The sequence below is a fragment of the Bos indicus genome, chromosome 17 (assembly GCF_029378745.1).
Source record: "Bos indicus isolate NIAB-ARS_2022 breed Sahiwal x Tharparkar chromosome 17, NIAB-ARS_B.indTharparkar_mat_pri_1.0, whole genome shotgun sequence".
In the NCBI taxonomy this organism is placed as follows: Eukaryota; Metazoa; Chordata; class Mammalia; order Artiodactyla; family Bovidae; genus Bos; species Bos indicus.
The window spans coordinates 10,444,369-10,468,248 of NC_091776.1; the positions used below are offsets into that span (position 1 = coordinate 10,444,369).

At 39.6% G+C, this 23,880-nt stretch overlaps 2 protein-coding genes across 3 annotated transcripts in view; one reads left to right on the plus strand and one right to left on the minus strand.

Moving 5' to 3' along the window:
* PRMT9 (protein arginine methyltransferase 9) overlaps positions 1–13,042 on the plus strand; it is a 34,954-nt gene extending 21,912 nt beyond the window's left edge. The window contains exons 10-12 of the mRNA XM_019977447.2: positions 4,384–4,537; positions 9,160–9,282; positions 9,571–13,042. Coding sequence (XP_019833006.2) covers positions 4,384–4,537; positions 9,160–9,282; positions 9,571–9,786 — 493 coding nt within the window. The 3' untranslated portion in view covers positions 9,787–13,042. The remainder of the gene's footprint in view (positions 1–4,383; positions 4,538–9,159; positions 9,283–9,570) is intronic.
* The window catches only part of TMEM184C (transmembrane protein 184C), a 29,333-nt gene continuing 16,752 nt past the window's right edge, over positions 11,300–23,880 (minus strand). For both annotated transcript variants that reach the window (XM_019977448.2, XM_019977449.2), the window contains exons 5-10: positions 18,814–18,888; positions 17,258–17,351; positions 14,260–14,372; positions 12,942–13,041; positions 12,255–12,426; positions 11,300–12,033 (exon numbers count right to left, since the gene is read on the minus strand). In XM_019977448.2, coding sequence (XP_019833007.2) covers positions 11,768–12,033; positions 12,255–12,426; positions 12,942–13,041; positions 14,260–14,372; positions 17,258–17,351; positions 18,814–18,888 — 820 coding nt within the window. In that variant the 3' untranslated portion in view covers positions 11,300–11,767. The remainder of the gene's footprint in view (positions 12,034–12,254; positions 12,427–12,941; positions 13,042–14,259; positions 14,373–17,257; positions 17,352–18,813; positions 18,889–23,880) is intronic.

A 23,880-nucleotide genomic window follows, 5' to 3' on the forward strand; every position in this document is an offset into this window, starting at 1 on the left:
GCTGCCCACAATTCCTCTTTGGTATGTCTCTGAGTAGAGGGAGGGTCCTCCTAGTGGCTTGGGTGGGACGGCTTTTTGGGAGAGGTGGGAGGGGGACAGTGTGTTGCAGGATGTTTGGCACCTCTGGGAACTGAATGCTAGTAGCGAGCATCCCTGGTGGTTCAGTGGCCAGGAATCCACCTGCCAGTACAGAGACATGGGTGCAATCCCTGGTCAGGGAAGATCCCACATGCAGCAGAACATCTGGGCCCGTGTACCACAACTGCTGAATCTGTGCTGTAGAGCCCGAGAGCTCGTCCTCAGCAAAAAGAGAAGTTGCTGCAGTGAGAAGCCCACTCTCTGCAACTAGAGAGAAGCCTGTGCCAAAGACCCAGCACAGCCAAGAATAAATAAATCAATTAAAAAAAAAAGGCCCGTAGCCCTTTGATCAGCGTGTTAGCCAGTGTTCCCGCTCTTCCCTCGGACACCTGCTGAGTAACAGGAGAGAACCAGCGTCCGTCCCTTCAGCCTAAGCTTGTGCACGGGCTCCTTACCAGCTCCTCTGGAGGTGGACACAGCTTCCCTTGGTCGTGGGGCCAGTGGTGTGCAGACTCTCACCCAGGCCTTTCATTATCATCTTTAGTTACTGACAGCAGAGAGGCCTCAGGACCGGCCAAAGAGGATGAAGTTCAGGGTTGGGAGGAGAGATTGTTTTTAGGATAAGGATAAAAGGCGTCTGTCACATCACTGGATACCAACCCTCCTAAAGAAAGGTCAAGGAAAAAACCAGCCATTTCACAAACTATTAAGTTCCTTTGTTGTTACTGTTTTAAAATGTTTATTCTTTTTTTTTTTTTTCAGTCCCACTACATTAAAATACAGGAGACAGTTTAAAAGCTTGGTGAACTTTTTAAAATTTAAACCCGTTTTAAAACACTTTTGTGTTTTATCACAAGGAAACAGTGAAGAGTTTCTTCAGAATTTTTGCCATTTATGGTTAGACTTTTGAGTTGGAACAATTTTTATTTTTTTCCTTGAAGGCACAGATGGTTCAGAAATATTATTGGCTTTGCAGAGGATTCCATTGAGGAGTCTGGCAGCTGCCTTGGTGCGACAACAAAACAGTGTCAGTAAAGCCAAGCAGACCTTCAGGGAGTTACTGTTTTATCTACACATAACTAAGACACATTCCAGTTAGTAATGGTTAACACTGAGGAAGAAGGATTTGTACAAGATTTTAGATTAAAATAGTGTGAACATGGCCTTTTAAAATACTTTGCATACTTGCTTTCGTGGAGTCTTTATCTCTGGCATGGCTTTTAGTACGTGATCCAGCCTTTCTTTTTAGGTATCACCTGATGTATTTTTTACTTTGTTTGGCCTGATTTTCTGGTTGCTCCCTAAGTGGTTTAGCTGTATTACCCTCTCTCCTGTTCTCTCTCCTATAGATTGCACGGCAGCAGGCTGGCTGTTACAGATCTGTGTGCTTTTTGTTTCCTGATTTCATGGAACACCACCCTCTTGTGGCTGTATAGGGGTGGGGGGAATTAGTCAGGCATCATGCAGTGCTGTGGCTTAGTATCTCATCTAAGACTTGGTGATCTTAAGAAAAATTAGATCTGGTTTCCTTTAAATGGATCACAATTAGCAGAGAACTTCAGTTCAGAAAATTTAGTACCGTGAGTTGTCAGGATTAAACTTGATCCATTTGAGGGAAATGGGTAAGTTTTTTTAGTTCTTCAGGGAGATGTTAAAATTGTATATGATTTGGTAAAGGCATAGATTGGAATTTTGTTAAGAGCTGTGTGGTTGTGAGTTGTGATTTTGTTGAGGTATGTAATTTTACTAATTGTGTAGAGATTCAGTGTCTACTAGACTTTACCCAAAATGCTAAAAAAAAGTTGGTAGGACAGGAATAATGAAAATGAGTAAAGCATTGGGGTCAGTAGGGGCCCCTTTTAGGCTAATTTCACAACTTAAATGATCATGTATGTTTAGTGAAGACAGCTTTCTGATTTCTGATGAAGACTTGTCTCAGTCAGTCTGATGCCATTACACTCAGTATTCCTCTCTCTCTCTGCTGATTCTTTGCTCATGAAATGACCTAGTTATGATTTGGCTCCCTATCAGCTAGTCTTTAGGGAAAGTTGTTATAAGAGCAGCCTGTTTAACTTTTGTAAACTTCTCTGTCAATTTTTTACTTTGAAAAATTTCAAACCTGAGAAAAATTGCAAGAAAAGGAGCAGCAAACACAAGACTGTTTTCTCTGTTGAACCATATGATGATTGTTGGCCTCCTAACCTTCCCTCTTAACAGTTCAGCACTTGTCTCCTTAGAACAAGGGCTTTCCCCTGCGTATCATAGTAAGAAGACCACACTCACGAAGCTTAACACTGATCAAATACTATTATTTAACAGATAGTCTGTATTAAAATTTCCCCTGCTTATGCCAGTAATACTCTTTATTGCTTTTTTTTCTTCCCAGTCGAGTTCTAATCAAGGGGTCTGTATTACATTTAGTTGCCATGTCCTTTGACTGTTATTCAGTTGATATTCTGGTTTTAGATCATTTTAAATCGTTGAGATAATCAGTTTAGTAAAAATAGAATTAATATTAAAATAATTTTAAACTAAGAGCCAAAGTGCCAAAGTGGTTTTGAGGAATGTGGTGTTTTATAGTTTGTCAAGATTTTAATGATCTATTCAGGAAAACTGCATAGTAAACAATTTTAGAAACTTATAGGAACTAATTTTTTAGGTATGCACAAATGTATTGGTCAAAAACTTTGTCCTGTATTTTTATAAATAGATCCTTACTGACTAGAAATATTTAAGAGTAAAAGCTTACTATGAAAGGTATATATGAGAGTATGCAGTCCAGCTGTCTAGAAGTTCAAGTGGAAACCGATTTGGATTGTTCAGTAAGGATGAGGGATTTAACATTTGATTTCAAATGTGGCAAATGATTAAAGTACCTTAAAGTATCCTCCACGTCTGGTTCACTTGATGGCAGCAGGAGACCCCCACCCCACACTGCGCTCACACCTCCCACAGCTCAGGGCTGTGGAAACAAGACTGTGTATGTGGGCGTGGGCGCTGCCTTGGCCTAAGAGCCTCATATTTCAGATGGGAACTTCTCCCATAGGCACAGCTTCCAAGCTCGAGCAATAGGAACACGTGGTTACAAGTTACCCCCACTCAGGGAAGCCCAGAGCTGGTGCACCTTCCCGTCAGGCGTCTGTAGTTTACAGTTTTCTTAGTCCACGTGCATCTACCCATTAAGAACATGGAAAAACTTTTCTTTTTTTAATCATAAGAAGTGTTGTTGATAACTCAGCTGACATTCCACCTTTATAGAATTTCCAGGGAAACAAAGTGAATCCAGGATAATGTAGGAAGAGAAGCTGTTGTGTTAGCCCTTTATTCATACACTTTAGAGTATTTGGATTTTTAATCACTTTTTTTTTCCTTTCAGAGTGTTTTTTATTCTGAAATAATTTCAAGTTTACAGAGAAGTTAGAGAATAGTACAAAAAATCACACATGAACCCTACATCCGGGGTCACAGATTGTTACTATATTGCCACATACGCTTTAGTATTCTCTCTGAACACTTTAAGCTTCAGATACCGTATTCCTGTACCCCTCAATACTTCGGTGTGTATTTTTTAAGAAAAAGGACATTTTATATAATCATCACACACTTATCAAAACGAGGAAATCTCTATGGTTATAGTACTGATATCTAAGGGAAACAGTCTCACTCAGATATTTCACCGTTTGTAGCAGGAATGCCCTTCACAGGTCCAGAATTCAGTCCAGGGTCACACACTGCATTTAGTCTCAGTCTCCTTTGTTCTGCAACAGCTCCTCAGTCTTTCATGACATTCACAGTTTTGAAAAGTGGAGGCCTTTTATTTTGTAGAAGGTTCCTCATGTTTCTTACTAGAGTCAGACTATTCATTTTAGAGACCACAGAAGTTTGGTCACATTAGGAGGCATATATGTTGCTTTATCCTAGATCTGTGGATGTGAATTTAGATCAGTTGGTTTAAGTTGTATCCATCAGGTTTTTCCACTCTTTAGTTGCTATTTTCCCTTTGTAATAAGTCATTTATGGGGGTGAAACTTTGAGACTTTTAAATATCCTTGTCCTAATTAAACTTTCAGCCTCTAGTTTTAAAAGCCACTGACGACTCTTCCTGAACCTGAAAACTTGTACTCATGCAGCTCACTGGTTACTTTTCAGGGGGGTCTACCAGTCTGCCATTGTGAACTACCAGCCAGCTACCAGTCTAAAGACCATTACACTGTATACTGTCTTAGATCCCCAATGATTTAGTTACTGATATTTATAAAATGTAGGGCATCAAGATGCTTTTAAAAGCATTTGTCCTTCCTCCAGGTGTTTGCTACAGTCTGGAGGCAAGATCTTTCCCCAGTACGTGCTGATGTTTGGGTTGCTCGTGGAATCGCAGACTCTGATGGAGGAGAGTGCCGTGCAGGGCGCAGAACGAACTCTTGGCTTCAACATAGCGCCTTTCATTAACCAGTTTCAGGTGAGCCTTTCCAACAGAAGTTCCGCCCGGGGGCCGTCACCCACAGTCTCTCTCTCTCTCTCTCTGGGTTTATAGTCACTGTGCTTAACTGGATTGCTCTGGTACTGTTTTCCAGAGCCAAGGAACTTACTAGTGGTAAAAATCAAACCTTGGGGTTAGTACAGCCAAGAATTCTGTTGTTCCTGACAGAAGCCTACAACTCTTGTTCTGAACCAATGTTGTAAATGAAAATAGGGTACCGGGTTTATGAAAAATTATGATCCTTGTCTTAAAAAAGCAGCCACCAGGAGACCTCTGTTCTCAACATGAGCCCTTAATCACACTGAGACTGGAGGCTGGCAGGGAAAGGCGGGAGCAGCTCATGTCCGGGCATTCAGACTGCAGGGAGCAGGAGTGAGTGGAGGAGCTCAAGGAAAAGGGGTGCTTACTGTCTGGAAAACAAGGATATAGTGCTGGCAAAAGTACCAGCAGCAAAGTAGAATTTGTCAGTTGTAACTGTGGAATGGATGGAATGTCTAGGGAAGAGGCTTGGGGTTGGGAAGAGGTGGAATCTTCTGAGTAAGCCAGAACAGCACTTTGGGAAGTGGGGTGTTGAGTACTGAATTAGAGGAGTGCTATCTAAAGCCTATGGGTGGTAGTAAGCTCTTGAATATGCATTGTTAGGTCTTGCATGAACAGTATTTGCTCAACAAATATAATTTTTTTGAGGAAATGATTTTTTTCAGAGCAGGCTAAAGTTTTGGAGTTTATTTAATCTCAGTTTTTTGTAGAGTTTAATAAAGAAAGTGTACTTACCAGAAGACATAAGTTTAAGTTTGTAGTCCAAAAATACCACCTTCTACTGTCTGTCTAGCTTTTCTTTGATCCTGACGTCAACAGTTCTTTGATTCCATCAGAATCTACAATATTTTAATCCTGCCATCTTTTCACCCTGCCTCCCACCTCATATCCTCAACAGCTTATATTCCACGGTCGATACATTTTTCATGTATCTTTTCCCTGCCATTTTTCTGCTGGCCTGGGGGCAGTCCCACCTTGGTTAAACCCAACTTTCTGCCTTCTCTACACCGGGACCCCCGGAGCTGAGCATGTTGACTGTAGCTTCAACGTATGACCAGTCATCTCAGGAGGCTCCATAGATTTGCTGGGCAGTTTTACCTTTCCTAGTCCGCTCACTCATTTTCTGAGCTTTTGTCTCGTCTCCTCTCTGTGGTGTGCTCAGTCACTTGGGCTTTCCCCATTCTTTGCAACCCCATGGACTGTAGCCCATCAGACTCCTATGTCCATGGGATTTTCCCAGCAAGAGTTCTGGAGTGGGTTGCCATTTCCTCCACCAGGGGATCTTCCCGACCCAAGGATCGAATCCACATCTCTTGCACTGGCAGGTGGATTCTTTTCCATGAGCCACCTGTAAGCCCCACTTACTGTATGAATGTGTTAGTCACTCCGTTGTGTCTGACTCCGTGACCCCATGGACAGTAGTCCGCCAGGCTCCTCTGTCCATGGAATTCTCCAGGCAAGAACTGGAGTGGGTTGCCATGCCCTTCTCCAATCTAATGTGATGATTAGCTGACTACTACACTGACAACCGAGTGAACCAACAAGACAGAACGAGAAGTTTAAAAAAAAAAAGTTATACAGAAAACAGCAGAAATTTATTCATTCAACAAATGTCTAAGACTCCATGTGCTCTTTTAGGTTTGGGGAATATAGTCATGAAATTAGAGAGGTTTCTTCCCTCATGGAGCTGGTATTCAAATTGATTGTAAATAAACAAGAGACAGACAGTAAATAAAGGAGTGAAAAGATTAGTATGATAGGTAATGAGAAGTGAGGTTAGAGGATAATGGAGGTGGAGGTATGGGATATTTGTTTTATTTCGGTAATGCCTAAGGAAAGGACTCATGGATAATTGGTGATATTTAAGCAGAGATCAGAGAGAAATCAGGAACAAACCATATAAAAGTCCAAAGATCAGCGAGTGCAAAGATCTGCGGACAGAACATGATTAGAGTTCTCAAAAATGGCAGAAACCATGAGGAAGAGTCAGGTGAAGGATGTGGTAAGAAAAGTATCAGGAGCCAGATCCTGTGGAGCCTCCTATAGGCATCGTGGGGTTTTGGCTTCTACTCTGAAAGGGGTTGGGAAAAACTGGAGGGTATTGGCCAGAGGAGGGATAAGGTGTGACTTGTTTTGAAGGCTTGCTGTGGTTGCTGTGTTGGAGACCACTGTAGCCACCAGGCAAAAGGCATGAGGTTATTACTGTAATCCAGGGGAGAGGTGAGAGTGGCTTAGACTTGAGTGGTAGCAATGGACGTGGTGCGCAGTTCAGACTGCTGGCGTATTCTGAAGGTAGGTTTTGTGACAGGTTGGACCTGGGATATGAGGAAGCGCCTGGAAGGACAGTTACATATCCTGATAAGGGGAAAATAGCAGGAGGCTCAGGCTGTGCTTGTGTTTTTATGGGTTCATTAAACAGTTGGATAAGAATTCAGAGAAATAGCTAGCCTAGAGATATAAATTTGGCAGTTAGATTTGGCAGATGTTTAAAGCATAAGACTGGGATGAAAGCACTTTGGGGATGTGTAGAAAGAGGATATAAAGCCAAGAACTAAGTTCTAGAGAACTCACAAAGTGATGAGCTCTGGATTGGAAATCTAGGAAGATTAGCAACGATGACAGGAGAAGCCAGTAGGCTGCTGGAGAAACAGAAATGAGGACAGATGATGAGGAATGGATGCAGCTTGTGAGGGTTAGCGTGCAGGTTATGAGAGTGACACAGGGCAGGAGTCCTGGCAAGAGCATGGAATTGCTGTGTGTTTCTACGGGTAGGGAAGGTGGGATGCCCAGGGAGAGGTGGATGGATCTGTGTCCTGTTTCCCTGCAAACAGCTGTTCTCTACTATATTACTCAAAGCACACAGGGCTTTTATTGATTTGGCTGTACTGGATCTTCATTACTGTGTGGGAGAGTAGGGGCTACCCTGTAGTTGCAGGGTGTGGGATTCTCATTGCGGTGGCTTCTCTGGTTGCAGAGCATGGGCTCCAGGGTGCCTGGACTTCAACAGCTGCTGCATGTAGGCTTAATAATTGTGGCACACGGGCTCTAGAGCAAAGGCTCAGTAGTTGGGGCACACGGGCTTAGATGCTTCACAGCATGTGTGATCTTCCCAGATCAGGGATTGAACCTGTGTTCCCTATATTGGCAGGTGGATTTCTTACCACTGAGCCACCAGGGAACCCCTAAGAGGGCACTTTTAAAACAAGTTTCCTTTCTATTTCAAGTGCTGCTGCTGCTAAGTCGCTTCAGTCGTGTCCGACTCTGTGCAACCCCTTAGATGGCAGCCCACTAGCCGTCCTGGGATTCTCCAGGCAAGAACACTGGAGTGGATTGCCAGTTCCTTCTCCAGTGCATGAAAGTGAAAAGTGAAAGTTAAGTTGCTCAGTCGGGCCCGACTGTTAGTGACCCCATGGACTGCAGCCCACGAGGCTCCTCTGTCCATGGGATTTTCCAGGCAAGAGTACTGGAGTGGGGTGTCATCGCCTTCTCCTCTATTTCAAATGAGACGGCTAAAGTTAATAGGAAGGTTTCATTGTTACTAAGGGCTTCCCTGATAGCTCAGTTGGTAAAGAATCCACCTGAAATGCAGGAGACCCTGGTTCGATTCCTGGGTTGGGAAGATCCACTGGAGAAGGGATAGACTACCCACTCCAGTATTCTTGGGCTTACCTTGTGGCTCAGCTGGTAAAGAATCCACCTGCAGTGCAGGAGACCTGGGTTCGATTCCTGGGTTGGGAAGATCCCCTGGAGAAGGGAAAGGCTACCCACTCAGTATTCTGGCCTAGAGAATTCATGGATTGTATACCCCGTAGGGTCACAAAGAGTCGGACACGACTGAGCAACTTTCACTTTCTCAGTTGTTACTAAAACTGATGCAACAGATTTCGTCATAGTGTTAGCTGCTCAGTCATGTCCCACTATTTGTGACCCCGTGGACTGTAGCCTGCCGGACTTCTCTGTCCATAGAATTTTCTAGGCAAGAATACTGGAGTGGGTTGCCATTCCCTCCTCTAAGGGATCTTGACTCAGGGATAGACCCTGGGTCTCCTGCATTGTGGGCAGATTCTTTACTTGTCTGAGCCACTAAGGAAGTGATTGATTTTTTTTTTTTAAATCATAATTTGCAAAGTTGAGAACCACTGTCTTCTAGATAATAAACAATTTTCAAAATGAAATCTACTATTAATTGTTCAGTAGAATTTGGCATATTTTCTTAAATAGTACAATAATTAATGTTGTGCTGTTTGCTTATTAGTTCATCTTTACACATAAGCACATCCCTGTTTAACAGTTTTGGGAGCTGTTTAATCTGCTTTTATCCAAGCAAAGAATCTACAGATAATTGAAATCATAGAAAATTATTTAACAAACCTAGAACTTGGTTTGTTCATTCTTCTTGTACAACCGGAATTGTGGAAGTCTTTTTTTGCTTTAAGGTTGATATGGCAATTAAATGAGGTTATTGATATAAAAAGCACCATATCATTGAGCTAAGTACAAAACAAGAAACTTGGGTCACAAAAAGGACTGAATTAAAAGCAAAAATTTTATACTTTGTTTAGGTACCTGTACGTGTATTTTTGGACCTGGCCTCATTGCCTTGTATACCTTTAAGCAAACCAGTGGAACTCTTAAGACTAGACTTAATGACGCCATATCTGAACACCTCTAACAGAGAAGTGAAGGTAAAATGATTATTCTTGTCATATTCAGAACTATCTTAAATTATGTAATACCTTACATACTTAAAATAGCTTTAGCTACTTTCTTCGGATTTAAATGTTACTTTCTAAACAGTATGCAGACCTGAGTTTGGGTAAATATCAGTGACTAGAATGGGTTGGTATTAATTTGAATTGGGTAATTAAATGTATTTCTTTGTAAAATTTGGATCTAAATCTTACTAAAAAGACAAAGACTTATCCAAGTCTACTCCATCTGATGAAATTCTTGCGATTTCTTAATTTTCATAGGTACGCATTTGTAAATCTGGACAAGTGACCGCCATTCCATTTTGGTATCATATGTACCTCGACGATGAGATTAGGTTAGATACTTCGAGTGAAGCCTCTCACTGGAAGCAGGCCGCAGTTGTTTTAGATAATCCCATCCAAGTGGAAATGGGAGACGAACTTGTACTCAGCATCCAGCACCACAAAAGCAACGTCAGCATCACCATAAAGCAATGAAGAGCAGATTTCTAATGAAAAAGTGTGGAAGTAGAGCAGTGGGTTTCCAGTTCTAGTCTGAATTAGTAGTGGGATTGTAACCATAAAATGCAGGTGTATTTAAGTCCTTGAAATGGTCAAATGTTTTTAAAACATTGACATTAATAAAGTGTATTTAAACACCCTAACTAAAGAGTAGCATTATTACAAAAATCTTACTGCAGACTTCCTTTCTGGCAAAGGCTGTCATTAATTTTTCAAATTAAGAACTTTTTATTGCTTGGTTTTACTTAAAATTTGCCAAACTTGTTAGTCTGTACTCTAAAGCTGTAAAGATAAGGAATTTTGAGTCTCCTATCCATTTTTTAGACATCTTGGCTATTTTCCTTAAATCTGAACTTTTGGTGAGGATACCTCAAAAAGTTGGTTTCCACTGAAGATTGAGGGTTTATGTTTACCTGTAAATTCTCAGCTTGCTTCTTGTAAATGTTGAAATACTTCTGAGCCACCTTCTCAGTTTTGTGTTAAGACTTTTAAGCTACAGCCTAAATGTAATTACAGAGTAAAAGAAGGACAAAAGAAATCTTAGGAGGCAGCATTTTTCCTGGTCTGCCTTTGGCAAAGAAAAATTTTAAAGCTGATAAATTCAGAAAGAGTTAAACCTAAACCAGTATTTTTAAAGGTTTTGATGTGAATACACAGTAAGAAAAAAAAAAATTAGTCCAGACCCGAAATAGGGAGATTAATAAAGATTATCACGCTTTGTGTATACTGTGTGCTCTGTAGGTAAGCCCCGCAGAAAGTAAGATGTGCCTTTCTTCTCTCCACACTGCCTGTTCTCCTTGCCTTTAGGATTATACCGCCCAACTTTACTTTCAGTAGAAATGTTTCGTTTATGATAGCCAATAAAAACTTTGTACCTAATTACTGTGTACCAGCGTGTGTGTGTGTGTGTGTGTGTGTGTGTGTGTGTGTGCTTAAATATATAAAGCATAGATTTTGAGAAATAAATACTACGCTTGCTATTTGCAACATACTGCTCTGGCACTTTCTATATTTATTTTCAGTGTAAAATGTTAGGCGCAAGGGGTTGTGATTAACAATTAGAGGAACTCTATCTAACCTAAGTAGTAAATTTCTCCCAGAGAGTATCTGCAAGTCTTGTGACTGTGGTTTGATAAACAGGACTACTCAGCCCAGATTTACATTTGCTGACACCTTTAGTAGCCCTAAAGAAAAGCAGACTCTGTTTCTATCACAAGTTTCTTATTCTTCCACTATTTCGTCCAGTTTATTCTTTTCATCTCCAAGTCCTAGATAACCTATTAATCTGTTCGCCTTGGTGCAGATAATGATTTTTTAGACAGTAGTTGTTTTAAGATTAATAGATTAGGTCCTAGACATTTCTCCCAGTAGGAATGTAAGACACAGGCATCTCTAATTGTAGGTATATGATTTTCAACCCTTTAATCTGGGGGGCTTAAGTTTTTCTGCTGTGCTTCTAATCACAAGAGACATAAAAGGTTGCAGAAAATAAATGATAAATTCTCATTTATTGAAAGACATTCATTTGAGAAATAGAGAAATAATTGTTAGGTAAGCATATATGGCACATGATTATGATTGAGGTCCACTAACTCGCATTTCTGAATTATACTTTCTGCTAGTTCCAGAGCATTGTATTCATGCAGCAGTGGTAGGAAGCACAGGTTTTTTAAAATGTCCTCCTCTTGATAACGTAACGTCAGGAATGGTTAGTAGTCATCGTCTACCAGTTGAGTATGTGATACTCTGTAGTGTTAAGTCTAAGTCTAGGATATTTAGACTGATTATTTGAGATATACAAAACCTAGTTGTATAAATCCGGTGGTTGTACCTGGTTTTTGCCGTTGTGTTCAAATTTTCCATCATTAATGGCTTGTCCCAAGCACAAGATCCTGAGCAACGGGACACCAGGTAGTGAAGTAACACAGTAGCAGCACAGTCTGCTTCTGCACACTGCTCAGGAGGCCACGGGCTTCTCTGACGGCTCCTCTCTCGCTCCTGCAGCATCGTTACCTGTGTCGTCAGATGCGTTAGCTGTGGTCGGTGTAGTCTGGGGGGTCACGGTGTGTCCAAACCCTTGATAGTGACCCACGGGTGAGGGCGGCACTGAAGAGGCAACGGAGAGTGCATCTTGTGATGATGATGACAACAAGCTTGTATGTTCATTTTGATCTTGATCCTCAGGAAAAAACTTTTTCCTAGGATGTCCCATGACTGTCCTTCCTTTAAAGTAAAATAAAAGTGTCCAAGTTAGCCAAAAGTTAGGTTATTTTTAAATCTACTAAGATGTTGCCATGCTAAACGTTAAGCTCCTTTCCCCCTCCCAATTTGGAGAGCCTTATTGTGGTACCGATTTACACAAAGTCTTTTCAAAAACTTCTTCTACAGACTGGACAGGAGAACTACAATAGCCTATTCGAATAAATAAAATGGCTGGTACTTACCAACATGCCTTACTTGTTCAGAAATATCATCCCTAATATCTGAAACGTCCCACATAGCGAGAAAGGAATCAAAGCATGAGCCCTCTTCTGCTTCTTGGACATACGGTTTATATGAGAAAGTGTAGTGATGAGCAATAGCAGCAAGGAACATCTCAATACAGATAATAAAGTCCTGCAACAACAACATCAACATCATCAGCAGGCATATTGGATTTTAAATCTAGTTTTGCAGGCAAAAAGCACTATGTCTCTCTTCAAAAATGTATCAACAGCTATTTTTTCCCTCACAAGACTGTCCTCCTATTTTCATTTTCCAAAATAACGATTTTTGACCTCTTCATAAAAACACAAAATGCCAGAAGTTTAACTCAATTTTGTACTACTTCAATCACCACAAGTATTTCTTGGCCAAGTACAATGTATTCTCTTCCAGTATCCAAGGACTTAGAGGAGAAATGCAGAAAAAAGAAATTGAGTAGGAATAACAAAATCTAGGTTCTGTTACTAATTTGTAGAAGAACCAGGAAGTAGGGCCAATTTTTGTGGGGTTCCCTGTTCCCTCATGTGTAAAGTGAGGTAACACCAGCCCCACAGCCTGCATATGCGCATGCTGTCGGGTTCAGGAGAGAATATGTAAAAACCCGTAACAAAGCAAAGTTCTGCTGGGAGTCAGAGGGCACTGCTTACCTGGAGTCCTGTGGCCACAGCTTCTACCGTCTGCCATTCCCATGTATGCTTTTCAGAAATAACGCCAACTTTTACCAACAAAGCAATAACTACTGCTTGCCTATATGTTAGGAAAAGGTAAACGCCAAATCTATATCAAGCATAAAACCAGCAGTTGTTTAAAAAATATGCCATTTAAAAAGTGAAACCCCAGCACAACCTGTGGCCCACGACCACCCTGCTTTTCAGCATATTCCCGAAGACACTGTATAACTGCATTAGATACGTCTGCTTTACACACTGACTCGTCCAGTACAGTTTCATCAAATGAATTTTGATTTTGTATTCTTAGAACTTCGGGACTTGGTTTATAGTCTTTTTCTGTTTTGAAAGTGTGCATAAGTCATTATATTTTAAGTTGGTCCTATACACAGACCATGCCTAACACCTTACACAATAGGAATTTAAAATGAAATAAAGGAAAGATACTTAAATGTTAATTTATGCACACAACTGTTTATTTAGATTATTTTAAAGAACATTTTGGAACCAGTCTTTTTTTTTTTTGGAACCAGTCTTGTTACACAGCTAAAATGAGATAAGGTTTCATATATCTATATGCAAGAATATTCACTTCCATATTACTTGTAATAGTAAAAAAATAAATTAGGAACAACCTAAATGTCAATAAGAAACAAATTAAAAAATTGTATCCATACATTAGAATACTGTGCGTGGCAAAAGCAAAAAACCCAGTAACAAAACTATATTCTCACTGTATTTACAAAGAACTCTAACTACAGTATACTAACACTGAGTTTACAGGTTTTTATAGAATGACGCTCTTTCTGTGGTTTTATAAATGACGTGGAGCACAGTGTCATTCATTCTGGGTGGTGGGATTGCAAGGATTTTTCTTTCCCCCTCTTTGTATTATTTGTATATTGTTACATCTGGTATATTTGTTTCCAGGCCCCTATCACCCACCCCCCTTTACTAAACAGTTTTGTCTGTTTTAAAATTTTTACTAATGAATATTTTCTCACATTATTAAGTATTCTATATCATGTGTATCTTCCAAACTGTACTATATGAAAAAACCATGACTTATTTTAATGATTCCCTTAAGTGTTGACATTTAGTGTCTCAAATTATTTTCTTCTTATAAATGTTAGGTGACCATTTGATTATTTCTTTATGAAAAACCAAGGGCGGCTAAAAGAATGAACTTTTAAAAAGGGAAGTAGACATTTTAATTCCTCTTCCATATTAAGACTTACAAATTCTCATTAAACTGCCCTTTAGAAAATGGCAACATGCAAGAGAAAGCAACACTTACCAAAAAGAAACAAAAACCACCAGCTTTACACAAAGAAATTTGCCAACAGGCTGGATTGGACTCAGCTCTTCCTTCAGCACTTTATAAAAGAGCAGGAGACAATACATGGCGAACTAGAAACAATCAAACATATTCAGTAAGAATAAATAAATTTGGTATTAGAAATATCAAAATCACAGACCAGACCTGGCACAGAGTAATTTTTCAGGCAAAATTTTCTAGGCTTTATTATGCTCCTTTTAGATTAACAAGAGGCTTTTAAATAGTTTACTATGGATGCAAATATCCAATATGAAATTTCTCAGAAGAGACGTGTAACATCATCTCTGAAAATGATTTTAATTGTTCATTTACAGGGCCCACAAAAAACACAGTAAGAAGTGACTAACGTGAATGGAAGAAAAGGCTCTCATTTAACCAAAATAAAAACACTGTCTGCTTATTAACAGCTTTTATATACAAGTTACCATTCATTTTATAAGGGTTGAGCTTACCACTAACTGTACATATATTATTTGTAAGTGAACACGTTAAATAAGTACTATTTCAGTAAAACTATGCCCGTGAAATCAGAAAGTAAGGAATCAGGGAGACCATTTTTCTTGAGGGCAGTGTGTTAATCCTGCTGAATTTACTTTTTAAAGGTAATTAGCAGCTCAAGATAGTAATTATTTAAAAAAATCAGTTGTAATTAGCATTGCACAGCAATAAACATTTTTCTAAAAGTTTACTTTCCCCACTGTAAAATGCTTATTTATAATATTTTAGAATATGAAAGCAGTAAAGTATAAAGTTGTTCATAGCCCCATCATCCAACCATTCCTTTCTACACATAATATGGTTTTTAACAGGTATCGTAAATATAAAATTTTGTTGCTTTATGTTTTCCCACTTAAAGTACCCCTTTCCATATATTTGATTAAATAACTGCCTAATGTTTTGACCAATGGAAGGACACAGAATATTTAACCAGGTCTCATCACTAGACTTTGGACTGTTTCCAGGCTTTTGCAAACAATAGGCCTTCTATACAAACATATTGAAAGCAAAAGTACTTCTGGCCATTTCTTGAGGCATTCCCCAAAATTGAATTATTGGTTCCAGAAAATACAAACATGTGGAAAAGCTTTGAATACACAAGCATTTAATTTTTATTATAAATCTCTAATAACTCACATGCATGCCACTGTACCTGAACTAATATTTTGGAGAAAGCACTAAAGATTTTCAGCACACCTCACACCAATCAGAATGCTGCTGCTAAGTCACTTCAGTCGTGTCCGACTCTGTGTGACCCCATAAACGTCAGCCCACCAGGCTCCCCCGCCCCTGGGATTCTCCGGGCAAGAACACTGGAGTGGGTTGCTATTTCCTTCTCCAATGCAGGAAAGTGAAAAGTGAAAGTGAAGTTGCTCAGTCGTGTCTCTTAGTGACCCCATGGACTGCAGCCCACCAGGCTCCTCCATCCATGGGATTCTCCAGGCAAGAGTACTGGAGTGGGGTGCCATTGCCTTCTCCCCCAATCAGAATGGCCATCATCAAAAAAAGTAAAGGCAACATATGCTGGAAAGGATGTGGAGAAACGGAAATCCTACTGCACTGTTGGTGGGAATGTAAATTGATACAGCCACTATGGAGAACAGTATAGAGAATGCTTAACAAACTAGGAATAAAACTACCATATGACCCAGCAAATCCCACTCCTGGGCATACCCCAAGAAAAACCACAATTCAAAAAGGCACATGTATCCCAATGGTCACTGCAGCACTATTTACAATAGCCAGGACATGGAAGCGACTTAGACGTCCATCGACAGATAAATGGATAAAGATGTGATACATGTATACAATGGAATATAACTCAACCATAAAAAGGGGAAAATTAAAGTCAGTTGTAGTGAGCTGAATGAACCCACAGTTGGTTATACAGAGTGAAGTCAGTCAGAGAAAAATGAATATCGTATATTAATGCATATATATGGAATCTAGAAAAAGTATTGATGAACCTATTTGTAGGGAAGGAACAGAGACTCAGATGTAGAGAACTGACTTGTGGACACAGCAGGGGAAGGAGCGGGCAGGACGAACTGAGAAAGTAGCACTGACATATACATATCATGTGTAAAATAATTAGCAAGTGGGAAGCTGCTGTGTAACAGAGGGAGCACAGTGGTGTTCTGTGACGACCTAGAGGGGCGGGACAGGAGGGGGAGGGAGGCTCTAGAGAGAGGGAAGATGTGTGTGTGTCTGTGTGTATTACGGCTGATTCGTGTTGTTGTATGGCAGAAACCAACACAACATTGTAAAGCAATTATCTTACAATTTAAAAAATCTCAACATTTACATTAAAAGATTTTCAATAAAGTGCACCTTAAGTTGAAAGGATTCATTTCAGTTTCTATAACATTTTTAAAAACTTGGCATTCTCAATTTTCAATTCCAAATATATGAGAGAATTTTACTCTCCCACTTTTATTAAAACCCTACACTGTCATATACCAGTAAGACTTTTTTTTATTGAATATACCTAGGATTTTTATTTTAAGGAGAGGCATTATGCTTTTATTAATGACATATCCATAGAACTATGCAATGAATACCAGAACCAATGAAAAAATACAATCAACAATTCATTGCAGTTTGGGGGAGAATGTATACATGTGTATGTATGGCTGAGTCCCTTCACTATTCACCTGAAACCATCACAAGATTGTTAACTGACTACACCCCAATACAAAATGGTTTTGGTGTTTAAAAAAAACACACTGTGCCCCTGAGCCACATTACATAAAAATTCAATGTATAAGTCACAAGATAATTAACAGATATGATATCTTTACATATGTATACAGACTTATATTAAAGTTTCTTCAAGTTCTTCCTACAAATCAAGTTCAATACTAAAGTTACAATTAAGCTTTATTCCAGAAGAAACTTTCCCTAAAAAATTTTAGTTATAGATGTAAATTAAGTACAATTAAGATGAATATTTACTTACCAGCTGAGACATATTGTTTATGATAACCAAGTAAGTCCAAGCATTTGAAAAGCTAAAGTTCCCTTCATCATATATATCAAGTAACTCACAGACTCTAAAAAAGATGGTAAAAATGAGACTTTATGAATATGTCAAAAATATATTTTAAAATACAACAATGACAGCAATACTTTAATTAATTAATTTGGCTGTACCACATGGCTGTTGCTAAGTTGCTTAAGTCATGTCGGACTCTGTGCGACCCCACAGACGGCAGCCCACCAGGCTCTGCCGTCCCTGGGATTCTCCAGGCAAGAACACTGGAGTGGGTTGCCATTTCCTTCTCCAATGCATGAAAGTGAAAAGGGAAAGTGAAGTCGCTCAGTCTGTCTGACTCTTAGCGACCCCATGGACTGCAGCCTACCAGGCTCCTCCGCCCATGGGATTTTCCAGGCAAGAGTACTGGAGTGGGGTGCCATCGCCTTCTCCTACCACATGGCATGAGGAATCTTAGTTTCCTGACCAGGGATTTAACCCATGTCCCTTGCAGTAGGAGTGCAGAGTCTTAACCACTGGCCCGCTTAGGGAAGCCCCAATACTTAAATTTAGAAGTAAGATTATTTCAAAGTTTCTGTAGATAATCACTTGATTTTGGCCATAGAGGTGGTTCAAAAATTAAAAACATTTTTCTAGAGATGTTACCATATGATTATCCCTCCAATCTGAAATAAATCCAAAAGACAAAAACATTGAATTAGAAAGGGTAATTATTAGATTAAAAAAAATGATGCTGCCTAATTTTAAAAACATGTAATGCAGCTTTATAACTAAACTATATGTTTTTCTGCCAAACTGTTTTGCAGGCAACTTTTATGATAACCCAGATCTGAGTATTTACTTGTATGGTTACCCAATTTCTAAACAGCAGAGAAATAAAGTAGCCTTAAAAAAAGGTAAATTAATCTTAATTCCAAGGCAAATGCTGCTAAAGAACTGCTAGCACAAAAGCAGAATAAAGAGCTGGATGCTTCCTTCAGCTTTCTTCCCATTCTTGTGAGCAGACCGCAGGCTAGCATGACAAGCAGATGAGACACACAGTCTATCTGATGCTCTTACATTCTTAGGGAATAGTTTTTACCAGGCAGGTTAATGATGCCCCGTTTTACCTCAAATGCTAAGACTTGACAGAATTTTTAAAAAGGAAAGATATGTTTTCCTCTTTAAAATACAGTATTCATTTAGAAAATCAAGCCATGTAATGAATCTCAAGTGGCATACTTCATGTACTAGATGTTTCTGTAAAGCTGTGTGAATACTTGAAAAAGACTATTTTGAAAATGCTTTCTAGAAATCTCCACAGGGAATGTTATTTAAAAAAATTATATGGTGATTCCTTGGACCATTCCTATGGTCACCTTATTTATTCTAACATAGTAGGGTTTATACATACTGTTTTTATAAAAGACGAGATGTGTTATAAACAAGCAACAAGTTTTACATGCTTTCTACTCAATTGTTTCACTTAGGTAAGAGCGTGAGAATGAAAAAAAACAATAATGTACGTTCTGTGTACTTACAGAGCAATGATGGTGGTGAATGGTCTGACAACTGTATATTGTAATACACCCAGTTTGCATCTAAACAGCAATACTCTGTCAAAGAAAAATAATTCAGCATTTGAGTTACTCATTTCATACTATCAGGTTTTCTCCAAAGCCCCCAAATTAAAATCATTTGACAAATGATGCCATATTTATGTTTAATTTTTAAAATTATTTTTATTGTAGTACAGTTGATTTACAATGTTGTTAGTTTCAATTGTACAGCAAAGTGATTCAATTATACATATACACACATCTACTCCTTTTAAGAATAATCCTTTTAATTTAGTCATTCTAAATGGCTACTGGGGAAGAATGTGGATGGAAGCAAACACATTATTTAAATACTGTTTTTTAAATTATGTAACAACGACATCTGAAAGATTTCCCTTTCTATGTCCAATTTCAAATTGCTGAGTAGTGCAGCACAGAACAGGAACAAAAAGAATGGAAGTGGGTCCCTGTGTGTTTCTGGAAGAAAAACCAAGCAACAAATAAATTACATGTAGGCTTGTATATATGGAAGTGTATTGAGAAAATAATATTTACATTTAGGATTTAGTTTCCTTTCCAGCTTGGCCTTTATATATCATTCCAGACAGTATCACTAACTAGATACTCTGAAAGAACAAAACAAAGATCCTGCATAAAACAGTTTTTAATCACTGAGCTCACTTAATGTAGGGGAAAATTCACAAACAGAAACAAAACAAAAAAGTCCCCAAACAGCTACTACCAAAAAAAAAAAAAAAAAGGCCCTCTACCTGAGAGCCTTGTGGAACTTTCTTAAAAAGACCAAGATGCTCTGAGGGCAAATGTTTATTTAACACTCCTTCATCAATTCTATGTATTATAAATCCCCTAGTTTAAGAATTACATCTAGACTGAGAAGAATGAGTCTGACACACACATCTTGAGGGCCGGGGTTACCAGGATTGAATTAAAAGCTGAAGGGGTTCCCCATGCTGAAAGCCTTCTCTGTGCCGGGGTAGTTCACTCCCACTGACAACCAGTGCCCCTGTGCAGGTGGCCTGGGAGCTGCACTTGGGGGCGCAGCAAGAACTCTTGATGACAATGTCTGGGCCACACATGCTGTGCTCCCTACAAAGCTAAACCAAGCAGGAGCTGAGTTAAACCTGTAGTGCTCTGTGAACTGACTGTCAAAACAAACTTGAGACCACTAGGAAGACTAGGCAAATATATTAGTCAATTAGATACCTTTGAAGGCTGTGGGGAATTAATGAACTGGAAGGTGAACCTGAAGACATCCAGAGCCCAACAATGCTGGCACAAAGAAGAGCACAGACTCGGAAGGTCTAACACACATGCAAAGTGAGGGAAGAGCAGAGGAAGAGCAAGCTCAGAAGAGACTATGGCTGAGAACCTTTCCAAACCGATCAGAAATGCAAAGCTACAGACTGAGGCACACTGTAAATTAAATAGGATTAAAACCAAAAAAACCCTAGATATTCCGTAGTGAAACTGCGAAATATCAAAGACAGGGTCTTAAAAATGCAGCTGAAGACAGGTCACCTACTAATATAATGGAATGACAACTAGATTGAAAGTAAAGGCTTAACAGTAACAACTGATGCCAGTATAGGGTGGAATAAAATCTCCACAATGTTTGTGGAAAATTCTTGTCAACAAGGAATTACATCCAGCAAAACAATCTTTCAAGAATGAAGGCAAAATAAAGACACTTTTGGATTAAGTGTATCTGAGAACATCTGCCACTGCTATGCTGACGCTGCAAGAAATTTTAAGAACCATACATTAGAGAGAAGGAAATGATCCCAGATAGAATATCTGAGATGCGAGGAGTAACAAACAGTTACACTGTGGTTAAATCTATAAAAGCATTACAAAACATACAGATGGCTAACAAACACATGAAAAGATCCTCAACATCACTCATTATCAGAGAAATGCAAATCAAAACCACTATGAGGTACCATTTCACACCAGTCAGAATGGCTGCGATCCAAAAGTCTACAAATAATAAATGCTGGAGAGGGTGTGGAGAAAAGGGAACCCTCTTACACTGTTGGTGGGAATGCAAACTAGTACAGCCACTATGGAGAACAGTGTGGAGATTCCTTAAAAAACTGGAAATAGAACTGCCTTATGATCCAGCAATCCCACTGCTGGGCATACACACTGAGGAAACCAGAAGGGAAAGAGACACGTGTACCCCAATGTTCATTGCAGCACTGTTTATAATAGCCAGGACATGGAAGCAACCTAGATGTCCATCAGCAGATGAATGGATAAGAAAGCTGTGGTACATATACACAATGGAGTATTACTCAGCCATTAAAAAGAATACATTTGAATCAGTTCTAATGAGGTGGATGAAACTGGAGCCTATTATACAGAGTGAAGTAAGCCAGAAGGAAAAACATAAATACAGTATACTAACGCATATATATGGAATTTAGAAAGATGGTAACAATAACCCAGTGTACGAGACAGCAAAAGAGACACTGATGTATAGAACAGTCTTATGGACTCTGTGGGAGAGGGAGAGGGTGGGAAGATTTGGGAGAATGACATTGAAACATGTAAAATATCATGTAAGAAACGAGTTGCCAGTCCAGGTTCGATACACGATACTGGATGCTTGGGGCTAGTGCACTGGGACGACCCAGAGGGAGGGTATGGGGAGGGAGGAGGGAGGAGGGTTCAGGATGGGGAACACATGTATACCTGTGGCGGATTCATTTTGATATTTGGCAAAACTAATACAATTATGTAAAGTTTAAAAATAAAATAAAATTAAAAACAAAAACCTTCTATACAAACTGATATCTATTTTTTTTAAGATTAAAGACTAGAAACAGAAAGTATAACTTCCAAACTAGTAATGAGGGCAAAAAAAACAGCATAAGAAAAACATCAACAGAAACAGGTAAACAACTAGCAGGGACATTTGGAGCAGCGCCTGTTCCCCAAACACAGGTAAGAGCCACATTCAAACTACAAATACTCAAAGACTATAAAGTTTTAACATTGGAGAAGCTATAAGAAAGCTTTGGTTTTTAAGGATATATATATATATAATATCCCAGGTGCAGGAGACATGAGACCCAGGTTCAATCCCTGGGTGGGGAAGGTCCCTTGGAGGAGGGCATGGCAGCCCACTCCAGTATTCTTGCCTGGAGAATCCCATGGACAGAGGAGCCTGGCGGGCTATAGTCCATGGGGTCACAAAGAGCTGGACACAACTGAAGTGAAGTGACACAACTGGAGTGACTTAGAGTGGTGGTATCCACATATCTGAGGTTGTTGATGTTGCTCCCGCCTATCTGGATTCCAGTTTGTAACTCATTCAGCCCAGCATTTCTCATGATGTGCTCAGCTTACAGGTTAAACAAACAGGGTGACAGCAGACAGCCCTCTCGTACTCCCTTTTCAATCTTGAACCAGTCAGTTGTTCCATACAGGGTTCTAACTGTTGCTTCTTGACCCACATACAGATTTCTCAAGAGACAAGTAAGATGTTCTGGTATTCCCATCTCTCTTAAGGGCTTTCCAGTTTATTATGGTCCACACAGTCAAAGGCTTTAGCACAGTCAATGAAACAGAGGTAGATGTTCTTCTGAAATTCCCTAGCTTTCTCTAAGATCCAGTGAATGCTGGCAATCTGACCTCTGGTTTCCTTTCCTTTTCTAAACCCAGCTTGGGTATCTGCAAGTTCTTGGTTTGCATAATGCCTAGCATGCAAGATTTTAAGCATGACCTTACTAACATGGGCTGCTGCTGCTTAGTCACTTCAGTCATGTCTGACTCTGTGCAACCCTACAGACTACAGCCTGCCAGGCTCCTCTGTCCATTGGATTCTCTAAGTAAGAGTACTAGAGTGGGTTGCCATGCCATCCTCCAGGGGATCCTCCCTACTCAGGGATCAAACCCAGGTCTCCTGCACTGGAGACAGATTCCTTACTGCTGAGCCCTGACTAGCACAGGAAATGAATGAAACTGTCTGATGTTTACAACATTCTTTAGTACTACCCTTCCTAGGAGTTGGGATGAGGACTGACCTTTTCTAGTCCTGTGACCACTGCTGGGTAGTCCAGATTTGCTGACATTGAATGCAACACCTAGATGGCATCATCCTTTAGGGGTTTGAATACTTCTATCAAAATTCCACAGCATCCCTTTACTTTATTAAAAGCAGTACTTCTGATTCATGAATCGGAAGAATCAATATAGTGAAAATGAGTATGCTACCCAAAGCAATCTGTAGATTCAATGCAATCCCTATCAGGCTACCAACGGTATTTTTCACAGAGCTAGAACAAATAATTTCACAATTTGTATGGAAATACAAAAAAACCTCAAATAGCCAAAGCAATCTTGAGAAAGAAGAATGGAACTGGAGGAATCAACCTGCCTGACTTCAGGCTCTACTATAAAGCTACAGTCATCAAGACAGTATGGTACTGGCACAAAGACAGAAATATAGATCAATGGAACAAAATGGAAAGCGTAGGGATAAATCCACGCACCTATAGACACCTTATCTTTGACAAAGGAGGCGAGAATATACAATGAAGAAAAGACAATCTCTTTAACAAGTAGTGCTGGGAAAACTGGTCAACCACCTGTAAAAGAATGAAACTAGAACACTTTCTAACACCATACACAAAAACAAACTCAAAATGGATTAAAGATCTAAACGTAAGACCAGAAACTATAAAACCCCTAGAGGAGAACATAGGCAGAACACTCTCTGACATAAATCACAGCAGGATCCTCTATGACCCACCTCCCAGGATCCTGGGAATAAAAGCAAAAATAAACAAATGGGACCTAATTAAACTTAAAAGCTTCTGCACAACAAAGGAAACTATAAGCAAGGTGAAAAGACAGCCTTCAGAATGGGAGAAAATAATAGCAAATGAAGCAACTGACAAAGAATTAATCTCAAAAATATACAAGCAACCCCTGCAGCTCAATTCCAGAATAAACGAGCCAATCAAACTATGGGCCAAAGAATTAAACAGACATTTCTCCAAAGATGACATACAGATGGCTAAA